Raw genomic sequence first — 20,062 nt, forward strand, 5'->3', positions numbered from 1 at the left:
CATGGACCGGACTGGAAGAGATAATGCTGAGTGAAATAAGTCAAGCAGAGAGAGTCAACTATCATACGGTTTCACTTATTTGTGGAGCATAACAAATATCATGGAAAACAAGGGGTGTTAGAGAGGAGAAGGGAGTTGGGGTAAATTGGAAGGGGAGGTGAATCACGAGAGACTATGGACTCTGAAAAACAATCTGAGGGGTTTGAAGTGGTGGGGGGGTGGGAGGTTGGGGTACCAGGTGGTGGGTATTATAGAGGGCACGGATTGCATGGAGCACTGGGTGTGGTGAAAAAATAATGAACACTGTTTTTCTGAAAATAAATAAATTAATTTAATTTAAAAAAACTGTAGCTAAAATTATAATATTCACTGCAATAGTTAGCAGATTCTATAAAACCATAAAAGTAATTTTAGTAGCAAATACCTCATACTTTTTGATAGTGCTTCCTATTTAAATAAAATCCTTGGTTATTTAATCTTCTCATACTCTCTCGTTCAGTGCTGTACAATAAGATATTCTGCTATGATGGACATATCCTATATAGACTGTCCAAATTGGCAATCAATAGCTATATGAAACTAATGAGCTCTTGAAATGTAGACAGAACTGAGGAACTGAGTTTACTGTTTTTAACTTTAGTTATTTTCACTTTTTATAGCCACGTGTGACAAGTACTGTCATACTGGACAGCATAAGTCTAGTTGTTCAGTAATTCTTCATGAGTAGTAATAGCAAAATCCATACAAGGTACTTGTACTCTCAGTAAAAATCAAATGCAAGTACTTCCACTTTATAATTTTCTCAGAAGCCCAAGCCTTGTTTCTCTAAATACTTACAAGTATAAATATTTTAATAATGTCCTACAAGACTTTATGATAAGTTCTTCTCAAAATATAATCCGATATCAATAAAGGGCTATATGTAAAGAGCTCCAAAAATAAAATGATAAAGGGAAAATATTTTAATAAGTATTCACAAGGCATTAGAGTAGTAAAAATTTAAAAGTAATCACAACAGCTCTCATTTAATTCTCACAAGAATCCCTGGAGATAAGGAGATATTAACATCATCCCTGAGGCTGCCTAGGGCTCTCTGCTGTATTCACTTACCTTTATTATTTCTTCCCATCCTCACTGCTGGTGGTATTTTATTGTTTTATTTTTTATTTGACAGACAGAGATCAAAAGTAGGCAGAGAGGCAGCCAGAGAGAGAGAGGAGGGAGCAGGCTCCCTGCCAAGCAGAGAGCCCAATGCGGAGCTTGATCCCAGGACCCTGAGATCATGACCTGAGCCAAAGGCAGAGGCTTTAACCCACTGAGCCACCCAGGCGCCCCTGCTGGTGGTATTTTGATACAATACAATGAAATTATGTCATGACAGATCAACATCAAGAGTTAGCTATTTATCCTGTTGGTGTTCTTCGCAGAAACAGGTGCACCAAGATTTGAACACAAAACAACTAGCAGAGGGGCAAAATGAAGCTGAGACTTGGGGCAGGAGTGGGCACAGTTCTAGGGGCAAGAATGGTAGTACAGAGATGCAGAAACAGAGGACAGATGACTTAAGAGTCTTTCAGTTATTCATCCAAGGTAGGTTCTATATATATTTAAAAACACAATGGAAGAGTAAAAGTGGTTCTGCACAATCACTGGGCTGTGTAGAGTAAGCTTCAGTCAAGACTGGGCTCCTTCTGGGACACAAGGCGGCTCAGTCAGTTGAGCATCTGACTAGATTTCAGCTCAGGTTATGATCTTGGGGTCATGAAATCAAGCCCCAGGTTGGGCTCAGTATGAGTCTGGGATTCTCTCTCCCCCTTTCCCTCTGCTCCCGATTCTTGCTCTCATTGCTTGCTATCTCCCTCTAAGATAAATAAATAAATCTTTAAAAAAGAAAAGAAGAGACTCTTCTTGGTAAATGGACTATACCTGCTTCCCTTTTTATCCCTCCTAATGGCAGGGCACATCTGTATGGTACAGATGAGAAAATGATAGAAACTGCTAGGAAAGTATAAATTATGCTCAGCCTACCTCCAAAATCCATGCTGTTTACCTCTTTAGAATACTGTCTCTAAGTCTAACTAATTTGCTCATCATATGAAATAGCCAGACAATAAATTATATATTCTTTTAAAATTTTGGTTTGCTAAGACTCTTTGTGACATATAAAATGGTCAAAATTCCCATAACAGAAAATCACTGCTTGAGGTTAAACTCTGTCCAGTACTAAGCATACTTGTGAACTTTAAGGTAAAAAAGAAGAGTCTTCTAGTAGAGATTTTTATCCCATAGAGTTAGGCCCAATGAATTCAACTCAATAACTAAATTTCAATCGCCAGGATATATGTGAATACAATAAACATTGAAGGAAATTTCACAAAGAAACTGTAGAGCATTGGTATGTAAAAAAGGTAGAACTAGTTCAGAGCCAAAACAAAACAAAACAAAAACAAAAAAAAAAACCCCAAAATCTCCCTAGTATAAAACAGCTTTCCACTTTCATTTTTTGGGATTTCTGTAGCAAAAATTCTTTGGAGATAGCTAAAGCCTATTTGTCTCAGCTAGGTAACCTCTAAGTCCAAACATTTTAATGAGAAACCTCCTACCATTTTAAAGCTATTCACTGGGTAGAGTTAAAAACATCTAAACGCTCTAAGGTTTATTAAGTTTTCAAGCTAAATTCTTTATACTTCTGAGAATTACCTACTTACTGGGGATGCCCCAGTGGCTTAGTTGGTTAAGCATCTGCCCTCAGTTCAGGTCATGATCACAGGAGGATTCAGCTTCTCCCTCTGCAACTCCCCCACTCATTCTCTTTCTCTCTCTCTCTCTCAAATAAATAAAATCTTTAAAAAAAAAAAGTTGGGGCGCCTGGGTGGCTCAGTGGGTTGAGCCACTGCCTTCGGCTCAGGTCATGATCTCAGGGTCCTGGGATCGAGCCCCGCATCGGGCTCGCTGCTCGGCGGGGAGCCTGCTTCCCTCTCTCTCTCTCTGCCTGCCTCTCCATCTACTTGTGATTTCTCTCTGTCAAATAAATAAATAAATAAAATCTTTAAAAAAAAAAAAAAAGTTACCCACTTACTGAAAGTCATTAGAGTCTGTTCTCACAGTAACGTTACAGGAAAGAATACAGCCTTTATCAATGCAACATTCAACAGGCATATAGCGAGGGCCAAACAGTAGCCACATCAAAAAAAGTAAAACAGGTGAAGTTAATTTGAATATTTTACTTAACCCAACTGATCCAAAATATTATCCCAACATGTAATCAAAATTTAACAATTACCAAATTCCTTTTTTCCTTCCTTTTTAGTACTAGGTCTTCAAAATTTGATGCGCATTTTACACTTACAGTACATCTCAATTCAAATGAGTCACATTTCCAGTGCCCAATAAGCAAATGGGACACAAAGCTACCATACTGGACAAAAAAGTCCATCCAAATAGTCCATATATTTCTAAGACTGGGATCAAGGCAAAGATCCTATATAGATCTGCTTAATTAATAAAAGCTTTCTTAATTTTTTCTCAGAATACCAGAATTTCTATATATGTTTACCATATGCTAGATTCCTGGAATTACAATAGCTGTTATTGAATATAAGCTAAAATGTTACAACCAAATTCCTTTACCAGAATTTCACTAATTTCTCAGTTTTTCTTTATGTAAATATTATCTTTCCATATTATTATACGAGAAAATATTATAATATTACCACTTCTCAAAAATAAACAAAACTCCAATGCATAAGCAACTTTCCCTTTGGGATCCCACTAATACCATAAGAGAAAGCTACTCTTCTCTCCTGTAAAACTTACACTGCTCATTAGTTTTGGTTGGAAAAAACTTAAACGTCCATATCAAGGCTGGTATCTGACAAAAACAAAGCTGCCCTGAAGACAGCTTATACAAACTTAAAGAATCACCAGGCTCCTTCGTGTACGGTATTGCTCCATACTTCCAAACTATAATACCCTGAGATTACAGTTAATCTTATGGTTAAGACTATTTTAAAAATCTAATGGTAAAGACTATTCTCCTTTAATTCATTCAAAATTCTGCTGTTACCAGAAAATGAAAAATGATCTTTCTTAATCTGTATTGGCGCATGAAGTGTTAATAGCAATATTTCTGGAAAGAAACCCTACTATCTGTGTAGTAAAGCTTTGGGGGTAATGGTATTCCATAGGAATTACCTAAGGCTTTAAAAACACCATTATCAGGGTACCTGGGTGGCTCAGTGGGTTAAAAATACCATACTCCCCCAGAAACTGGTGGGGAAGGAAAGGTCTTTAAAGGTTGATATAGTAGTTCAGGGGAACACCTTCTCATTCTTTGAAGAGAAAATGCTTTATCACTCACATTTTGCACTTCACTAGGAGTTCTAGTACAGACTGAGGGTCTACCACAGAACACCTACATAAAGGGCCCACATCCTAAGAAAGACAGCTTACCTTACTGCCAAAGTAACAAAGACTGAAGTCTGAGATTCTCAGGGTGGGGGTGTTACTTCAATCTCTAGATAGGGAGCACTTTGGAGCCTTTGCTATAATATAAACCACTGAGATGCTACACAAATAAACAAGACAGCTGTAGAGGGCTTTGGAGCCTCAGCATTTATGGTGACCTATATTTTAGCAGCTACCAAATATATTAGAAAACATGCCTGTAGTGGGACACCTGGGTGGCTCAGTGAGTTAAGTGTCTTCCTTCGGCTCAGGACGTGATCTCCAGCTCCTGGGACTGAGCCTCATATGGGGGCTCCTTGCTCTGCAGGGAGTCTGCTTCTCCCTCTCCCTCTGCCCCCGTCTTGAGCTCACTCTCTCACGTGCTTTCAATCTCATATAAACAAATAAAATCTTAAGAAAAAAAGAAAGAAAGAAAGAAAGAACATGGCTGCAGAAGAAGCAATCATCCAGATGACTACGAATCAGAACCCAAAGCAACCAATGTGACTTTGGTAGCTAATACAGATAAAGTGCTACCTCTACTGTAAGCTTTTCTAAGAAGAAAAAAGGGAGGTATCCTGAAAGTTTACAAGGACAGATTGCTGAAGGGCTCCAGAACCTCTGAAGCCACTTGCCCTTTAATCTGGAGAGAATGAGCAATTGCAAAAGACTAATTAAGAATTCACACTTAATATTCTCCTGTAGTGGAAGTTCTTCAGGAAGGGATGAGAAATAAATTATCAAGGGGACCAGGGCTTCAACCATTCTGGCCCTCAGAAGAACAGGGACTAGCTAGACTACAGGTGAAAATGAAATGAAGACAGAAAGAACTAAGGAACTTGGAGCTGAGCAGAACTGGAAAACAAATTACAAGTAACCAAAATATTTAAGTACCCAAACTTATAGAACTATAAAACCAAAAACTTATAAACTACAAAACTTATAAAAACTAAAGGATTAGGATTCCATGAACTGAGTTCTGAAACTTAACCCCAGCTTGTGTATGTGCTAAGAGGCTGAAGTTTCTATAGTGGAAGGACTTAGAGAAGAAGTATATATGGGGATTATGTGTACCTAATATAAGAGGTATGCAACAGGAGGCTAACTGAATAGGTATCAAATCCAACATAATTTTGTTAAAGTTTTTCTAAATATGGCAGGCAACATGCCAGGGAGGATATCTATACTCAGAAACTTAAAGAAAGAGACAGAAAATTAAAAGATACCATAATCCTTTTGAGTTTTCTATCCCAGTTTATCCCTTTTGGGCCTCCACAATTAATAGTTTTTATAACGGAGACACAGTAATGTTAAAGAAGTTGAGGAGGAAGCACAAAGCCAAAAGCTCCAAGGAATGTAATGTAAGCTGTGCACAATCAGTGCACCATTAGATACAGAGCCTCTCCTCTGAGCTCTAGACTGTTTTCATCCAACTGCTTACTTGGAATCTCCACTTGGATATCTCATAAGCATTTCAAAACTCAGAATCTCATAATGTCTCCTACTAAATCTGAGCCCTTCTCTAGTGTTCTTCTCTGCAAATGGCGATACTAACCGCAAAATCAGAAACCCAGGCCACCATCATTACACCCTCTCCTTTCATCTGTGCTCTATGTGTAATCACCAAGTCCTGAGGACTTTATCTCCTAAACAGTTCTATAATCATTACTAGTATCTTAGTACAAGTTAATATCATATCTGAACTTATACTCCTGTAAAACTTAACTGGCTTGTGATCCATTCTTTCTCCCCCAATAATCAGTTCTGTATACTGCAGCTAGAATATGATAGCATCACTCTTCCTGCTTAATAGTTGGTCTTCAATGGCTTTCCACTGGTCCTTGGATTAAAACTGAGAATCTTTAACATGACCTGTTAACATGATCTTACATAATCTATAAAACCCTGCATGATCTTTCTACTGCCTACCTCTCCTGCTTCAATTCACACCAGATTTCCTCTTCCTTGCCACAGTAGCCTTATTTCTAACATGCCTTGTTTCCCACCTGGGAACTCTCACACCTATCAGTTCCTCTGCCTATAAGCACTGTTCTAAAACATATACATGGGGACGCCTGGGTGGCTCAGTTGGTTAAGCAGCTGCCTTCGGCTCAGGTCATGATCCCAGCGTCCTGGGATCAAGTCCCACATCGGGCTCCTTGCTTGGCAGGGAGCCTGCTTCTCCCTCTGCCTCTGCCTACCACTCTGTCTGCCTGTGCTTGCTCTCGCTTCTCTCTCTATGACAAATAAATAAAATAAAAAATCTTTAAAAAAAAACCAAAACATATACATGATGTACCATTAAAAGAAGTTCCATCAAAAAAAAAAAAAAAAAGAAGAAGAAGTTCCATCATTAAGACAAGTTCCAAAAAGGTATTTATGAAATGAGCTCACTGTGATATATATTAGCCTCAGTTATTATCAAATCCTGATGATGGAGGAGGACATCTGCTCTGTGGGATTCTATCAATGAGAAAGGATGCCTACAAGGGTCTCAGATTTCACCTCAGACCTCCAGTATCTCTTTACCTTCCAATAAAATTATACTGTGCAAGACTTCTGCTGGGATGACTAAGAGTTCTAGGTGATACAGGTCTGAAGATATGCTTTGCCAAATATCAATTCTGCCAGATCACAGTAAAATATACAGGACATGAGTCTCCAAAGACATCGTGAGATTGCACAGGCAATCTCAGCCATTATTCTTTGGTCAAAAAGCACAGTTACCAGGATCTCAAAAACTGAGGACTGAGCCTGCCAATTACTTGACTAGGGAGATAAGCTAAGGTAAGTGTTATGCTAACAAAAACGAAAAAAAAGTAAGGAGGGGGGAGTATACACCCCAGCCAAGCACAACTGCAATCATTCCCATGGAATGGATCAAAAATCTAGGAGCTGGGATGTACAAAGCATGAGCCACCCTCTTCAAAGGAGCATAGCTTAATGTTATGCCTATAACATTAATCACAATAGTCACAATAAATCATGTGAAGTAAAAGCACAATAGTCGCTGAGCAAAACAATAAATAACACTTTTATACTAAGAGCCAAGCATCATTTTAAGCCCTTTACATATATTTATTTAATCTTCTCAAGAATCCTATGAAGTAGGACACTATTATTATCCCCATTTTCTTTTTTTTTTTTTTTAAGATTTTATTTATTTATTTGACAGAGAGAAATCACAAGTAGACAGAGAGACAGGCTGAGAGAGAGAGAGGGAAGCAGGCTCCCTGCTGAGCGGAGAGCCCAATGCGGGACTGGATCTCAGGACCCCGAGATCATGACCTGAGCCGAAGGCAGTGGCTTCACCCACTGAGCCACCCAGGCACCCTTATCCCCATTTTCTAATTTGAAAGCTGAGGTACAAAGAGGTTAAATGAGTGTGCCCATGATCTCAGTGCTAAAATGTGGCAGTCTGTGTTCAAATTAAGGCAGTCTGACTCCTGAGTCTGTGCTTTCAATTTTTACACTGTACTACCTGAAAATAAAGATCTGAGGTATATGGAAAGACTATCTAAGGGCACCAAAAAGACTAAGATTTTACCTCAAGATTGTAAAAACCAGAACAGTTCAACAGATTTTAACATGTACCACCCTGCCAGATCCAAGGTCAACAAAAACAGCTATTCTTACTGTAAATGTATCATCTTATAAGTGTTAACATGATGAATTCCAACGTTAGAAATGGCATGGTTCTCGGGACGCCTGGGTGGCTCAGTTGGTTAAGCAGCTGCCTTCAGCTCAGGTCATGATCCCAGCGTGCTGGGATCCAGTCCCACATCGGGCTCCTAGCTCAGCGGGGAGCCTGCTTCTCCCTCTGCCTCTGCCTGCCATTCTGTCTGCCTGTGCTCGCTCACTCTCCCTCTCTCTCTCTGATAAATAAATAAAATCTTTATTAAAAAAAAAAAGAAATGGCATGGTTCTACTGGTTTTAGCCTAATATATGTGAAGATGACAAATTTGAATGCTGAGTCTTAATTTTGCTACATCCAACAAAAAACTGCCAACTTGGGTTACTTACTTGAAAACTATCAGTGCAACCAGCCCCTGAAATTATGGTGCAGAAACTTCCTGTTCTTAGAACCAGTGACAGAAAACCATTATACCCAAGTTCATATGCTAGTCTCAATTGAGGCCCTCAATGACCATGTGCTCATAATTAGAGAAATACTCTATGTGTTTTCCACCAGCCACCTCCTCACATCAAGAGATTTCTGACTCAAACTCTACATTAGTATTCCAGACTGCTGAAATACACAAATCTAGAATCCACTGCAAATATTACTAGTCAATCTACAATTTAAGAGAGTCAAACTATTCTTACGGTCATTTCAGTAGTATTCATTAAGCACCTTCTACGTGCCAGGAACTGTGCTAAGCCATCATCATGGGGTGTCTTTTTAATCATCACACAGATTTTTTTTTTTTTTTTTTTTTTTTTTTTGACAGAGAGCAAGACAGCCAGAGAGGGAATACAAGCAGGGGGAGTGGGAGAGGAAGAAGCAGGCTTCGCATTGAGCAGGGAGCCTGATGCAAGCCTCGATCCCAGGATCCTGGGATCATGACCTAAGCCAAAGGCAGACCCTTAACAACTGAGCCACCCAGGCTCCCCACAACAGATTTTTTTAAAGTAGTATCAGTGAGGAGCCTGGGTGGCTCAGTAGGTTAAGCCTCTGCCTTCGGCTCAAGTCATTATGCCAAGGCCCTGGGATAGAACCCAGTATTGCTCAGCGGGGAGCCTGCTTCCTCCTCTCTCTCTCTCTCTCTCTGCCTGCCTCTCTGCCTACTTGTGATCTCTGTCAAATAAATAAAGTATTAAAAATAAATAAGTAAATAAATAAAAAGTAGTATCAATCTTTGCATTTTATGGTTGAAGAAAAGGAAGGTTAGAGAAGTTAAGAAAATTTCTTAGATCACACAACTATCAGGTAGCAGTCACAGTTCAAATCTAAGAAGGTGCCTGTAATTTTACACTACTTTAGGCTGCTTATACTGCCAGAATGTACAAAACAAGCATAAGGTTCTTGCAATCAGAGCAAAGGGACCAATGCAACCAGGAGAGAACCCTTCTGGAAAATATCCTAATGCCACCAGGAATGATGCCACTTGCATCATACCACACCATAGACTTTGAATTAAGTAATTAAGTAATAAGAGTTAAAATCCAGAAAGTTCTATCCAACTGATAAGCTATACAACCAGAATCTCACCAGCTCTCCATAGCGCTGGCAACACAAAGAAGAGTATTTGCTCAGATGTTATGTGAAGAGCTGAAAATGGAGAGTTATAGATTGCTGAGGAATTCAGGAATCTAATTACCACAAATAGCTAGATGGTAGAAAGCTATGCCCTCTCTTAACACTGAAACAGTTAGGAACACTACCTATTTACAAAGACAACTGAGGTGATCCAGAGAAAAAAATCTAATAAAAGACCTGGGAGGGAACTGTATCTTTCAATGTTGAGCCTAGCTGTAAGACATCAGGACAGAAGAAGTACTCTCCCACCTAGGATTTGAAGAAATATAACGAGTCACAAGCTAAAGAAGTCTTAGCCATGCACAGTGACCTCTAAACTGGTTGTTTCATTCAGTGAAGTCTAGGAAGCCAAAGAAACCAGAGGTCCCACCACCTAACTGAGGGAGGTGCAATGGGAATGAAGATAAGGGTGCACTCAGGTTCTGCTGGTGGCAGTATAAACTAACAACCCTACTGAAGGGCAACTTGGCAATACATACCAAAGATTTTTAAAAGTTTAGACACATTGGGGCACCTGGGTGGCTCAGTGGGTTAAAGCCTCTGCCTTCAGCTCGGGTCATGATCCCAGGGTGCTAGGATCGAGCCCCGAATCGGGCTCTCTGCTCAGCGGGGAGTCTGCTTCCTCTTTCCTCTCTCTCTCTCCTCTCTGCCTGCCTCTCTGCCTACTTGTGATCTCTGTCAAATTAAAAAAAAAAAATAAAAACTTATTAAAAAAGTTTAGACACATTGACTCAATAAATCCATTTCTACTAATTTTTCTTTTTTTTTTTTTAAGATTTTATTTATTTATTTGACAGACAGAGACCACAAGTAGGCAGAGAGGCAGGCAGAGAGAGAGAGGAGGAAGCAGGCTCCCCATTGAGCAGAGAGCACGATGCAGGGCTCGATCCCAGGACCCTGGGATCATGACCCAAGCTGAAGGCAGCGGCTTAACCACTGAGCCACCCAGGCGCCCCTCTACTAATTTTTTCTAAGTAAATAATTAAAGGTATAAGCAGAGACTTGGCTACAAGATGTTCATCCAACACCAGAAGGTTGGGACCAACATAAATATACAATAAGAAGCACTGATTAAAAATCAATGCATCCACACAAAGAATTCTTCACTAAGTATAGAATAAAACTAACATGATAAAAGATTTATAATATATTAAGTGAAAGGCAAACTATAAAGCAGTATTACCATGGCATGATACTATAATTTTTTTAAGTTTCTATATGCATTAAAAAATTGAAATGTAATACATACAAATATTAAAACAGGTTACATCTGAGTAGGAGGGTTATGGGTGATTTTCATTTATCTATATTTCCTATTTTCCTACAATAAGCTTGTATTACTTATATTTATAATGTAACAAAAGTACACCGACTGGCTGTGCTAACAACACCTTGTTATAAATTAGCTCAAAATATAATTAGCTATCAATCAATAAGTATCGATAACTAAGACCAGATTCAAACAGAACCTTATGGCTAGAAAGAGTACCAACTGAGTACCAACAAAAAGAGAGGTGGAGATAAAATCTACCATCTTTAAAATACTGTCAACCCTAGGCTGGAGTAGATTATTTATCACCATGGCAAACATTCAGTATATGTTTACTGCATGAATAATCCTGCTTCCATTCAGCCAGGCATTGCAAAGAAGCACAGTGTTAAAATTAAAATGAACGAGTGAATGAATGAATGAAAAAAAGAGCGAGCAGGAGGGAGGTGGGAGGGCACGAGGGCAGTGGGAGACAGAGAGGAAGGAAGGATGAATCTGCTTCACCATCGACTTCTGAACTGCCTGGTTCTGGGTTAGAACTGCACCAGTGTACTTATAAATGGATTTTTTACAGTTAAGTACTGTAAATATATTTTCCCTTTCTTATAACTTTCTTAACATTTTCTTTTCTCTAGCTTACTTTATTATAAGAATACAACATATGGGGGCACCTGGGTGGCTCAGTGGTTGAAGCCTCTGCCTTTGACTCAGGTCATGATTTCAGGGTCCTAGGATGGAGCCCCACATCTGGCTCACTCTCAGCTGGGAGCCTGGTCTCCCCCCAACCCCGCCCACCTGCCTCTCTGCCTGCTTGTGATTTCTGTCTGTCAAATAAATAAATAAAATCTTAAAAAAATTAAAAAGAATACAACATATGATACATATACAAAATGTATGCCAAATGACTGTTTATCGTATCCATAGGCTTCCAGTTTACTTTTTCAGTCAAAAGTAGGCTATTAAGGGGCACCTGGGTGGCTCAGTGGGTTAAGCCTCTGCCTTTGGCTCAGGTCATGATCCCAGGGTTCTGGGATAGAGCCCCCCATCAGGCTCTCTGCTCGGTGGGGAGCCTGCTTCCCCACCACCACCACCTCTCTGCCTACTTGTGATCTCTCTCTCTGTCAAATAAATAAAATCTTTTAAAAAAGAGGAAAAAGAAAAAAAGTAGGCTATTAGTAGTTAAGTTTTGAGGGAGTCAAAAGTTATATGCATATTCTCAACTGTGTCAGGGGCACGTCAGCACACCTAATTCCTGTGTTGTTCAAGGGTCAACTTGTTATTTCCAATTTTTTTAAACCGCCAAGTTCAATTCAAAAATGAACACATCTGTATTTAAATATAGTGATCAAGAGTATGTCAGTATGGTCCTTTAAAGAGGGTATCTTATGCCTGTACATCCCAGATTACTTTGATCCATTCCATGGGAATGACTGCAGTTGCGTTTGGATAGGGTATATAAAACTCAACGTATACTTTCCTGTTCACAGCTCTACTTTAGAGAGCTAAGACCCTCCTTCAAAAACAAAAAAAGAGCAGGAGAGGGGATACAGACACACAGACACACACACACACAAAAAAATGGTATCAGGGCATCAAGGCAGACCAAATTCCAGGGTTTTACATTAATCATGTTCTATTACTTTCTATCAATGGTTTTCCCTAGATTTAATTAGCTTCTTTTAAAAAACAAACAAACAAACAAACAAACAATTTTATAGGAGCACGAGCACCAGAATGGCTCTGTGGGTTAAGCATCTACCTTCAGCTCAGGTCATGATCTCAGAGTTCTGGGATCCAGCCCAAGGTTAAGCTCCTTTCTCAGCAGGGACTCTGCTTTTTCCTCTCACTCTGCCCCTCCCCATGCTCATATGCACATGCAGGAGTGGACTCTCTCTCTCTCAGAGAAATAAGCAAGTCTTTTTTTTTTTTTTAAGATTTATTTATTTGACAGAGAGAGATTACAAGTAGGCAGAGAGGCAGGCAGAGAGAGAGAGGAGGAAGCAGGCTCCCTGCTGAGCAGAGAGCCCGATGCGGGACTCGATCCCAGGACCCTGAGATCATGACCTGAGCCGAAGGCAGCGGCTTAACCCACTGAGCCACCCAGGCGCCCAGAAATAAGCAAATCTTTAAAAAAAAGTACATAAGAACAAAAAGCGACCCAATAGGGATTCATTCCTATTAACATCCCAAATTTTAAATTAATCATATCACCATTAAAGACAAAGGATTCAGGAAAGAAGAGTGGTAATGAAAAAAGCTTGGGTCGTGAAGAAAGATAGGGCTTAAATGCAGACTATCAGTTGCTAGCTGTGCAACCCTAAAGAAGTCAGTTAGCTTCTGAGTTTGGTTTTCTATATAGATGTGCAACTGGAGTAAGTTATCGTGAGAGTTTAAAGCAATCTAACACAATAGTAGATGCAGAACAATACTCAAATTTCATTTTTCTTTCTTTTCTTCGGGAAATATATTTTTTTGACTGAGAAGAGGAAGTAATTTTGGAACATGAAAATGGCTGACTGTCTGGATATGGAGGTCTCTGAACTGCTAAGGAACAATATAGGAAAAGAAGAGCTAATACCAGCGTGGAGGAGGAAACTGGGATAAGGAAGCCATGTGGAGACCACTACTTGCTACAGCCTGTCATGCTTTAAAACTCCCCCTACTCAGTTCAATCTCCCCAACCTACATTTGTCCCCTCTTGCAAAGTCAACCCTCACCTTCTACTTTCCAAATAGCAAGTAAAGAAAATGCAGGAAAAAGTAGGATAAACCCAACATTTTACAATGTATGCTCTTAACAACATCCCTCCCCTGGGCTGGCCCTTCCTTTCCACCTTTATTATTCCTACAGCATGTACCTTTCCTAGAAACAGCAACCCCTATGAATACAAATGATCTCCTTTCCAAAACCTTAAACTATCAAATTCTAAGGGCCAAGATTCTAGAAAGGTATAAATGTCTGTTGTTTCCTTGGTTTCTTTGAACATACGCATTTATTCAGGTACAGAAACCTTTGGGATTTTATCTTAAAACCACTTAAGGACATAATCAAAAGGTTTGAGTATCAAACAAAGCCACCTATCTATAACACATCCTGTTCGCAAAAGTGTCCCAGAAACTCGATATGAACAAAATCCTTCTGTTTATTTCTAGGAGATAATACTGTGGTTTTCTGTATCCAACAGTATGCCTTACACACCCAAGGCAATTATGTTTTCTTCCTCTACTCAAACAGAGCATCTGTTGCTAACACAACACTGAAGTCCAAGTTATTTTCACAGACAAAAAAGCAGCTGGTCAAGCTAGTCCATCTGCTGACTAGCCACCATCAAGCTTCTGTAAGACTGTCCAGTTAACTTAACTCCTATTGTCAGGCTGCATGAGTCACAACTCCCAATCCTCTTTCAATTAGGATTCAACAACTCTTTTTTGACACCACCATTTGAAATCACTTATTACAGACACAAAAACAGAAAAACGTATTTTAAAACTCAAGGACAAAGGTTAAAAATGGTAGATTGGATTAGAAAAATAGTTACACAAATTATCAACAAAAGGAAAAAGTTATTTTGAAGTTGGGATTATGAAATTCATAACAATAGCCAGCAGTACTCAATGTGGGCTAAGCACCAAGGATTTTTAAAAACTAACATGATCTTCTCAATAACCTTCTGATGTAAGTACAATTGTTACCTCTCTTCTATAGATGAGAAAATAGAGACACATAGCGAACTACCCAAGTTCATTCAGCTCATAGTTGGTAGTAATACTGGAGACCTGGCTCCAAAGCCATCCTCTTTTTAATAATTTAAAGCCCAAATCCCAATTATTTACTAACAGGTGTATATATTCAAGCCATCCTCACCATTTGCCACTTGTAGTACCTCACCATTTTCCTTACAATGACTAACGTATCATAGCTGCTACTATTTTCATTATAACATGTTATTTTATTTTTTCTGTTTATTTGAGAGAGAGTGTGTGTGCGTGAGAGAGAGCAGGAGCGCGACCGAGAGCACAAGCAGAGGGGAGGGGTAGGGGGAGCTGTAGACTCTCCAGTGGACCAAGGAGCCCGATGAGGGGCTCAGTCCCAGGAGCCCAGGATCATGATCTGAGCCAAAGGCCAAAGGTAGACCCTTAACCGACTGAGCCACCCAGGTGCCTGTCATTATAACATTTTATAACATGGAAGAATAATCACACCTGAGGTGTAATACTTACTTAAAGAGAAATACACAGTTCATTATTAGTTGAGGTATAGAACTGATTCTGCAGTAATTCATGAGAAAAAAATGCTGAAATTCATAGCAATAAATCGGTTATAAGCATTCACACCCGATACTTGTTTTAAGCTATAAAAGAAAATAGTTTTTTATTAGAAATATTATTTGATACCAACAAATGAAATGAAATTCAGCACCTTTTCTAACACTGAGAAGTGAAATTTCAAAGTTATCACAAAGAACAACTAATTCCTTGCTACCTCTGGGGAAACCGCTGGCAGTACTTGTAGCTACTCAAAAACATCATTTGGGGGGCGCCTGGGTGGCTCAGTAGGTTAAGCGGCTGCCTTCGGCTCAGGTCATGATCCCACCGTCCTGGATGGAGCCCCCCATCCGGCTCCCTGCTCAGCAGAGAGCCTGCTTCTCCCACTCCCTCTCCCTACTTGTGATCTCTCTGTCAAATAAATAAATAAAATCTTAAACAAACAAACAAACAAACAACCATTTGGAATGAGACCAAATAAGTTCAAGTCTTAGCCTAGAGCTAGTGGTAGGACCTTGCAGGACCTACAGATTCCAACTCAAGCCCTTATTGAAGTGAGGGATAATGCGTGCCCTGGCAAAATAAAGATGATCCATATTAAAATACTCTTTAAAATTCCATTTTAAAACACATAGAGTACTTTAGTACTTTGTAAACTTTAAAACACCTTGTTTTCATAACGAATTATTTCACCTGATTTTTACACTAACTCTATAAAATATTCTTACTTCCAATGCATAAACAAGGAAATAGATTAATCCCAGTTAAGAGATTTGCTCCGTATCACAGAACCAGTAAACAGCACCATGGAACCCGGGTCTCTGCCCTGAATTAACATCCATTCACCTACCATATGACTTTTACCTAAAAAGTTTAATAAGTTAAATAAGTTTTAAAAAAGTTAAATAAGCAGTGAAATGTTTTACAAATTAAGGCAAAGATGTTTCAAACATATATATTCCAAGTAAACAAAATGTTAATTTTTTACAGATGTCTAATAGTCATGGAAATGAAAACTGAGTATACCCAGCTGAGTTTCAAGATGCATGCATACAATTAAAACTAAATCATATGCACTTTAGTAAAATACTATAACAGTCAATGCTTCAAACACCACTACACGATTTTCCCGTGGCCTCCCTGGCCCCCGCCGTGCTCCTTGAGGCGGTGAATCCAAGCAAAGTTTGAGAAAACATTGTTCTAGTAAGTTTTTCCAGTGCTTTCCATCTAAGAATAGAACAGAATGGCCTCTTGGATATGCCCTTGTTTTCCCTGCTACATTATTAATAACACTTGTCCTCGCCTCCCATACTATCCTATACTTCAATTACTATCCTCTAACAAAGAGAACAGGATGGTTATTTCTATACAGAGATTATGCCTGAAGATCAATAATTCTAACTGTATTCAAAACATTGGCTATGTTCTCGAAAACGGGGTTTTTTTTTTCCCCCCCTTAATTGAAATTACTAGTCTTCTCTTTAACTTGTCCGGAAAGCATGCACGGGCCACAACAACCATTAAGGTAACTAACTGTGAGAGCAAGAAACGGGTCGCAGACGGTGGGCCGGCGAGCTCTCCTTCCCAGATCAGCTACAACTCAACACCAAGACCTGCCTCCGAACCGGTCCCGAGGCGGGTGGGAGCGGGGGGCGCGGTCCTAGGGAGACTGGGTTCCCGACCTACAGCAGGTCGCATTGTGCCAAGAAAGCAGGCTGAGTCGAGGAAGCAGCCTCAGCTTCGGCGTCCGCAGGTAGTAGACCCCGCGCGCCTCGGCTTCTGCTAAGGAGGGATTAAACCCGCGCTCGCAGGCGGGGAGGCTCGAGAAGCAAAGGCGGCCTAGAGCGCGGCAGGAAATCACTGGGAAATGGGGACAGCTCCCTTCTTCCCCTCAGGAGCCAGGGCCCAGGGCCAAAGGCCAGCTTGGGTCACCGGGCGCGGTCCCCGCAGCCCGGCGAGCGCCGCGGGAGGAGGGAGGGTGGGGGCCGGCAGCCTCGCCCTCGGCCGCCGCAGCCCAGCCTGGCCTGGTCAGCCCCGCGCGCCCACCGCCCACCCGGCCCCGGGCGCCCCAGACATCCATCCCCGCCAACGTCTGCGGCCCCGCGCCTCCTTCCCCCCACTTACTTTCTGGGAGTCCATGGCCAGGGGCTAGACCCGTTGGGCCCGAAACCGCGTCGAAGAATCGTGCGGCGAGGCGGACGGAAATCGGGCACGCCAACGCTGTCCCCACGGGCCCCGCTCTCCTCCACCGCCGCCTCAGCTTCAAGCTCAGCCTCAGCCTGCAGCGGCGCCGCCCGGCCCCGCCCGGTCCGCGCCCAGCCAGAGCGCGCGCCACCGTCGCGCCGCGGTTGCCGGGGTGAAAGGGCGGCCCGCAGGAGGGAGGGCGCCCGGAGCACCGTGCGCATGCGCACTGCCGCGAGACGGGATGGGGCGGAGGGTGGCCAGGGCTGGGTAGGAGGGGCAGTGCTAACCTCCTAGCGCCGCGGGTCCACAGACCGAGGCTTTCCTTCCTTCCCGCATCCTTTTTCCCCCAGCACGCGCTCTCTCTGCAGGTCTTGGAATGGACCACTGGGTATCCAGCAGCCGGGCCCGTGGGGTGGGCAGGGGAAGGAAAGCTCTGACCCTCGAGAGAGCCCCCTCTCCGCTCTGCACGCATCTGAAGCACCCCCGACACTGGCTGTCCAGGAGCAGCCAGGCTAGACCAGGCCCGCTGTCTGGTGACAAGGAAAGGGCTGGGATGGAGGATGTAGTGGAAGCATGGGAAAGGCCTGTAGGGACATTGGCAGAAACCTCGGTAGACCGTGGAGCCTAGTAGACCTTCCCCAGAGAGCCCTCCTGGGGATCGCGCTGTGATTCTGGCCAAGTCACTCTCCCTGGGCCTATTTCGTCTTCCTTAAAATAAGAGCAGTAATGCTGACTTTGCAGAGCAGAGCATTGTTAGGATAAAATAACGTATTTGAAGTGCCCGGTACATAATTAATGGCCAGTAAGTTACAGTTGTTGGTGGGGGGCTAGAACCTGTTCAGTCTGGCCTGAAGGGACCATGAAAACTATAGAAACTTAGGGGAGGTAGGCTTGAAAAGGTTCTTCCTCAAGCAGAAAGGCCTCAGTCCACCATTTGGATGACTCTGGAGAGGCTCAGAAGAGTTCCAACCAGGCAATCACGCACGATGAATGAACACAAGGAAAATAATATATATTGAGCACCTATTAGGTACCAGTTCTCTGAACCTGGGAATTCAGCTGTGACAGGGCCCTGCTCTTACAGTCTAGTATAGGAGGCAGAAGAAAAAAAGTGTCTATCTATCTATATAGTAAACTAATGTAAATACACACAGTGGTAGGGGCACTATAATATATATATATTTGCATATATGTGTGTATATATATGTATGTATGTAGATATATGGCAGTTAGAGGCACTATAAAGAAAAATTACATGGGGTAAATGGACTCGGAGAATTGTGAGGGCTTCATTTTCCATAAGAAGGTCAGGGAAGGCCTCCAAAGAGACCTTACTGAACTGAGAGAATGAGGCATACAAAGATCTGGGGAAGAGCATTCTAGATAGAAGGAACAGCAAATGCAAAGACCCCAAGAGGGCATGAGCTCTATTTAAGAAATCAGCATTTATCCTACAAGTCTGTAATTGTCTCTATACTGTGACTTCCATGAGGGTCAAAATTTCTTTTCCTCATATCTGCATCCCCAGCACAGGGCCTGCCATCTATGCACTCAATAAATTCTTTTTTTTTTTTTTGTACTGGACAGACATGTACAAGAAACAGAACAAAGGGCACAAAAGGAAAACAGGGACTTGGTTCAAGCTGGGTGGACAGTGCTTGAAGGCCAGGGTCCAGGGTGTGCCTATATGCACAGTTTTGCTCCTGCAGCTGAAAGGAATAATGGCATGCAAACTTGCAGAGAGCTGTCTCTTGGTATCAAGGGAAAGGAGCCTCCTATCCAAGCCACCCTGATTCCATGCGGAGCGGTGGACAGCCAAGCACCAGCCTCTAGGGCAGGCCTGCAAGCATGGAGGCCCTTCTCCACACTGGGTACTCACTGCAGCTGAGTCAGGGAGAAATGCAGCCTAGGGACTGCAGAACATTAGAGGTCAAACCGCATGACTGAGTGCCCGAGCCCTGTCCCTACCTTCTGCTGTGGGACACATCACTAAGGGGGAGAAATGGTATTTAGGGCTGTCCCCAGTTCTCTTGCTGCAAGGACTTTACTTCAGAGAGAAACCCCTGCACACTTTATGACTGATAGGTATAACCACAGGAGGAGATAGAAAGAGGCTTTGGAGACAGTAAGTCGCCGCTGAAATGTGATCGCCAGAATACTGTCACAGGTCACTTCCCAGGAGCTCACTCCTGGCTTCTTGCCTCCTTACTCATCCAGCTCTTTCCCTGCAGCCCAGCCAGGAGCCTGCAGCTTTGGACAAGTGCTCTGCCCCATTTGACTTCTGCCCTTGCGTGATCTCTCTTTCTTCAGGCAGGCTGACTTCCCTGGCCAGCTCACCCAGGCCTTCTGCTTGCCCTGGTTGCTCTCTCTTCTGGCTGTGATTTCTGTCTTTCCCCACCTATCCACACTCTCTGGCGGCAGTGCTCACCTGGCTGGGCTCTCAGTCAACACCCCCACCCCACTCCTGCTGCTATGCCTTTTCTGTACTTAACTTTTCACCGCCAAGTCAGTTTGGAAATTTTCAGAAAGCAAAGCCGCTGTTCTCAAATGTAATCCCCAGGCCAGCTGCATCAGCACCACCTGGGAACTTGCTAGAAGGGCAAATTCTCAACCTTCATCCCCAGACTAACTAAATT

General features: G+C 42.0%; 1 protein-coding gene across 6 annotated transcripts in view; it reads right to left on the reverse strand.

Moving 5' to 3' along the window:
• FSD1L (fibronectin type III and SPRY domain containing 1 like) overlaps positions 1 to 17,581 on the reverse strand; it is a 69,713-nt gene extending 52,132 nt beyond the window's left edge. For all 6 annotated transcript variants that reach the window (XM_059411150.1, XM_059411148.1, XM_059411149.1 and 3 more), the window contains exon 1: positions 17,367 to 17,581. Coding sequence is in view for 5 of the 6 variants with exons in the window: in XM_059411148.1 (XP_059267131.1) it covers positions 17,367 to 17,381 (15 nt within the window). In the remaining variant the exon portion in view is untranslated. The remainder of the gene's footprint in view (positions 1 to 17,366) is intronic.
• Positions 17,582 to 20,062: the final 2,481 nt, after the last annotated feature.

The sequence above is a fragment of the Mustela nigripes genome, chromosome 9, assembly GCF_022355385.1.
Source record: "Mustela nigripes isolate SB6536 chromosome 9, MUSNIG.SB6536, whole genome shotgun sequence".
Taxonomy (NCBI): domain Eukaryota; kingdom Metazoa; phylum Chordata; class Mammalia; order Carnivora; family Mustelidae; genus Mustela; species Mustela nigripes.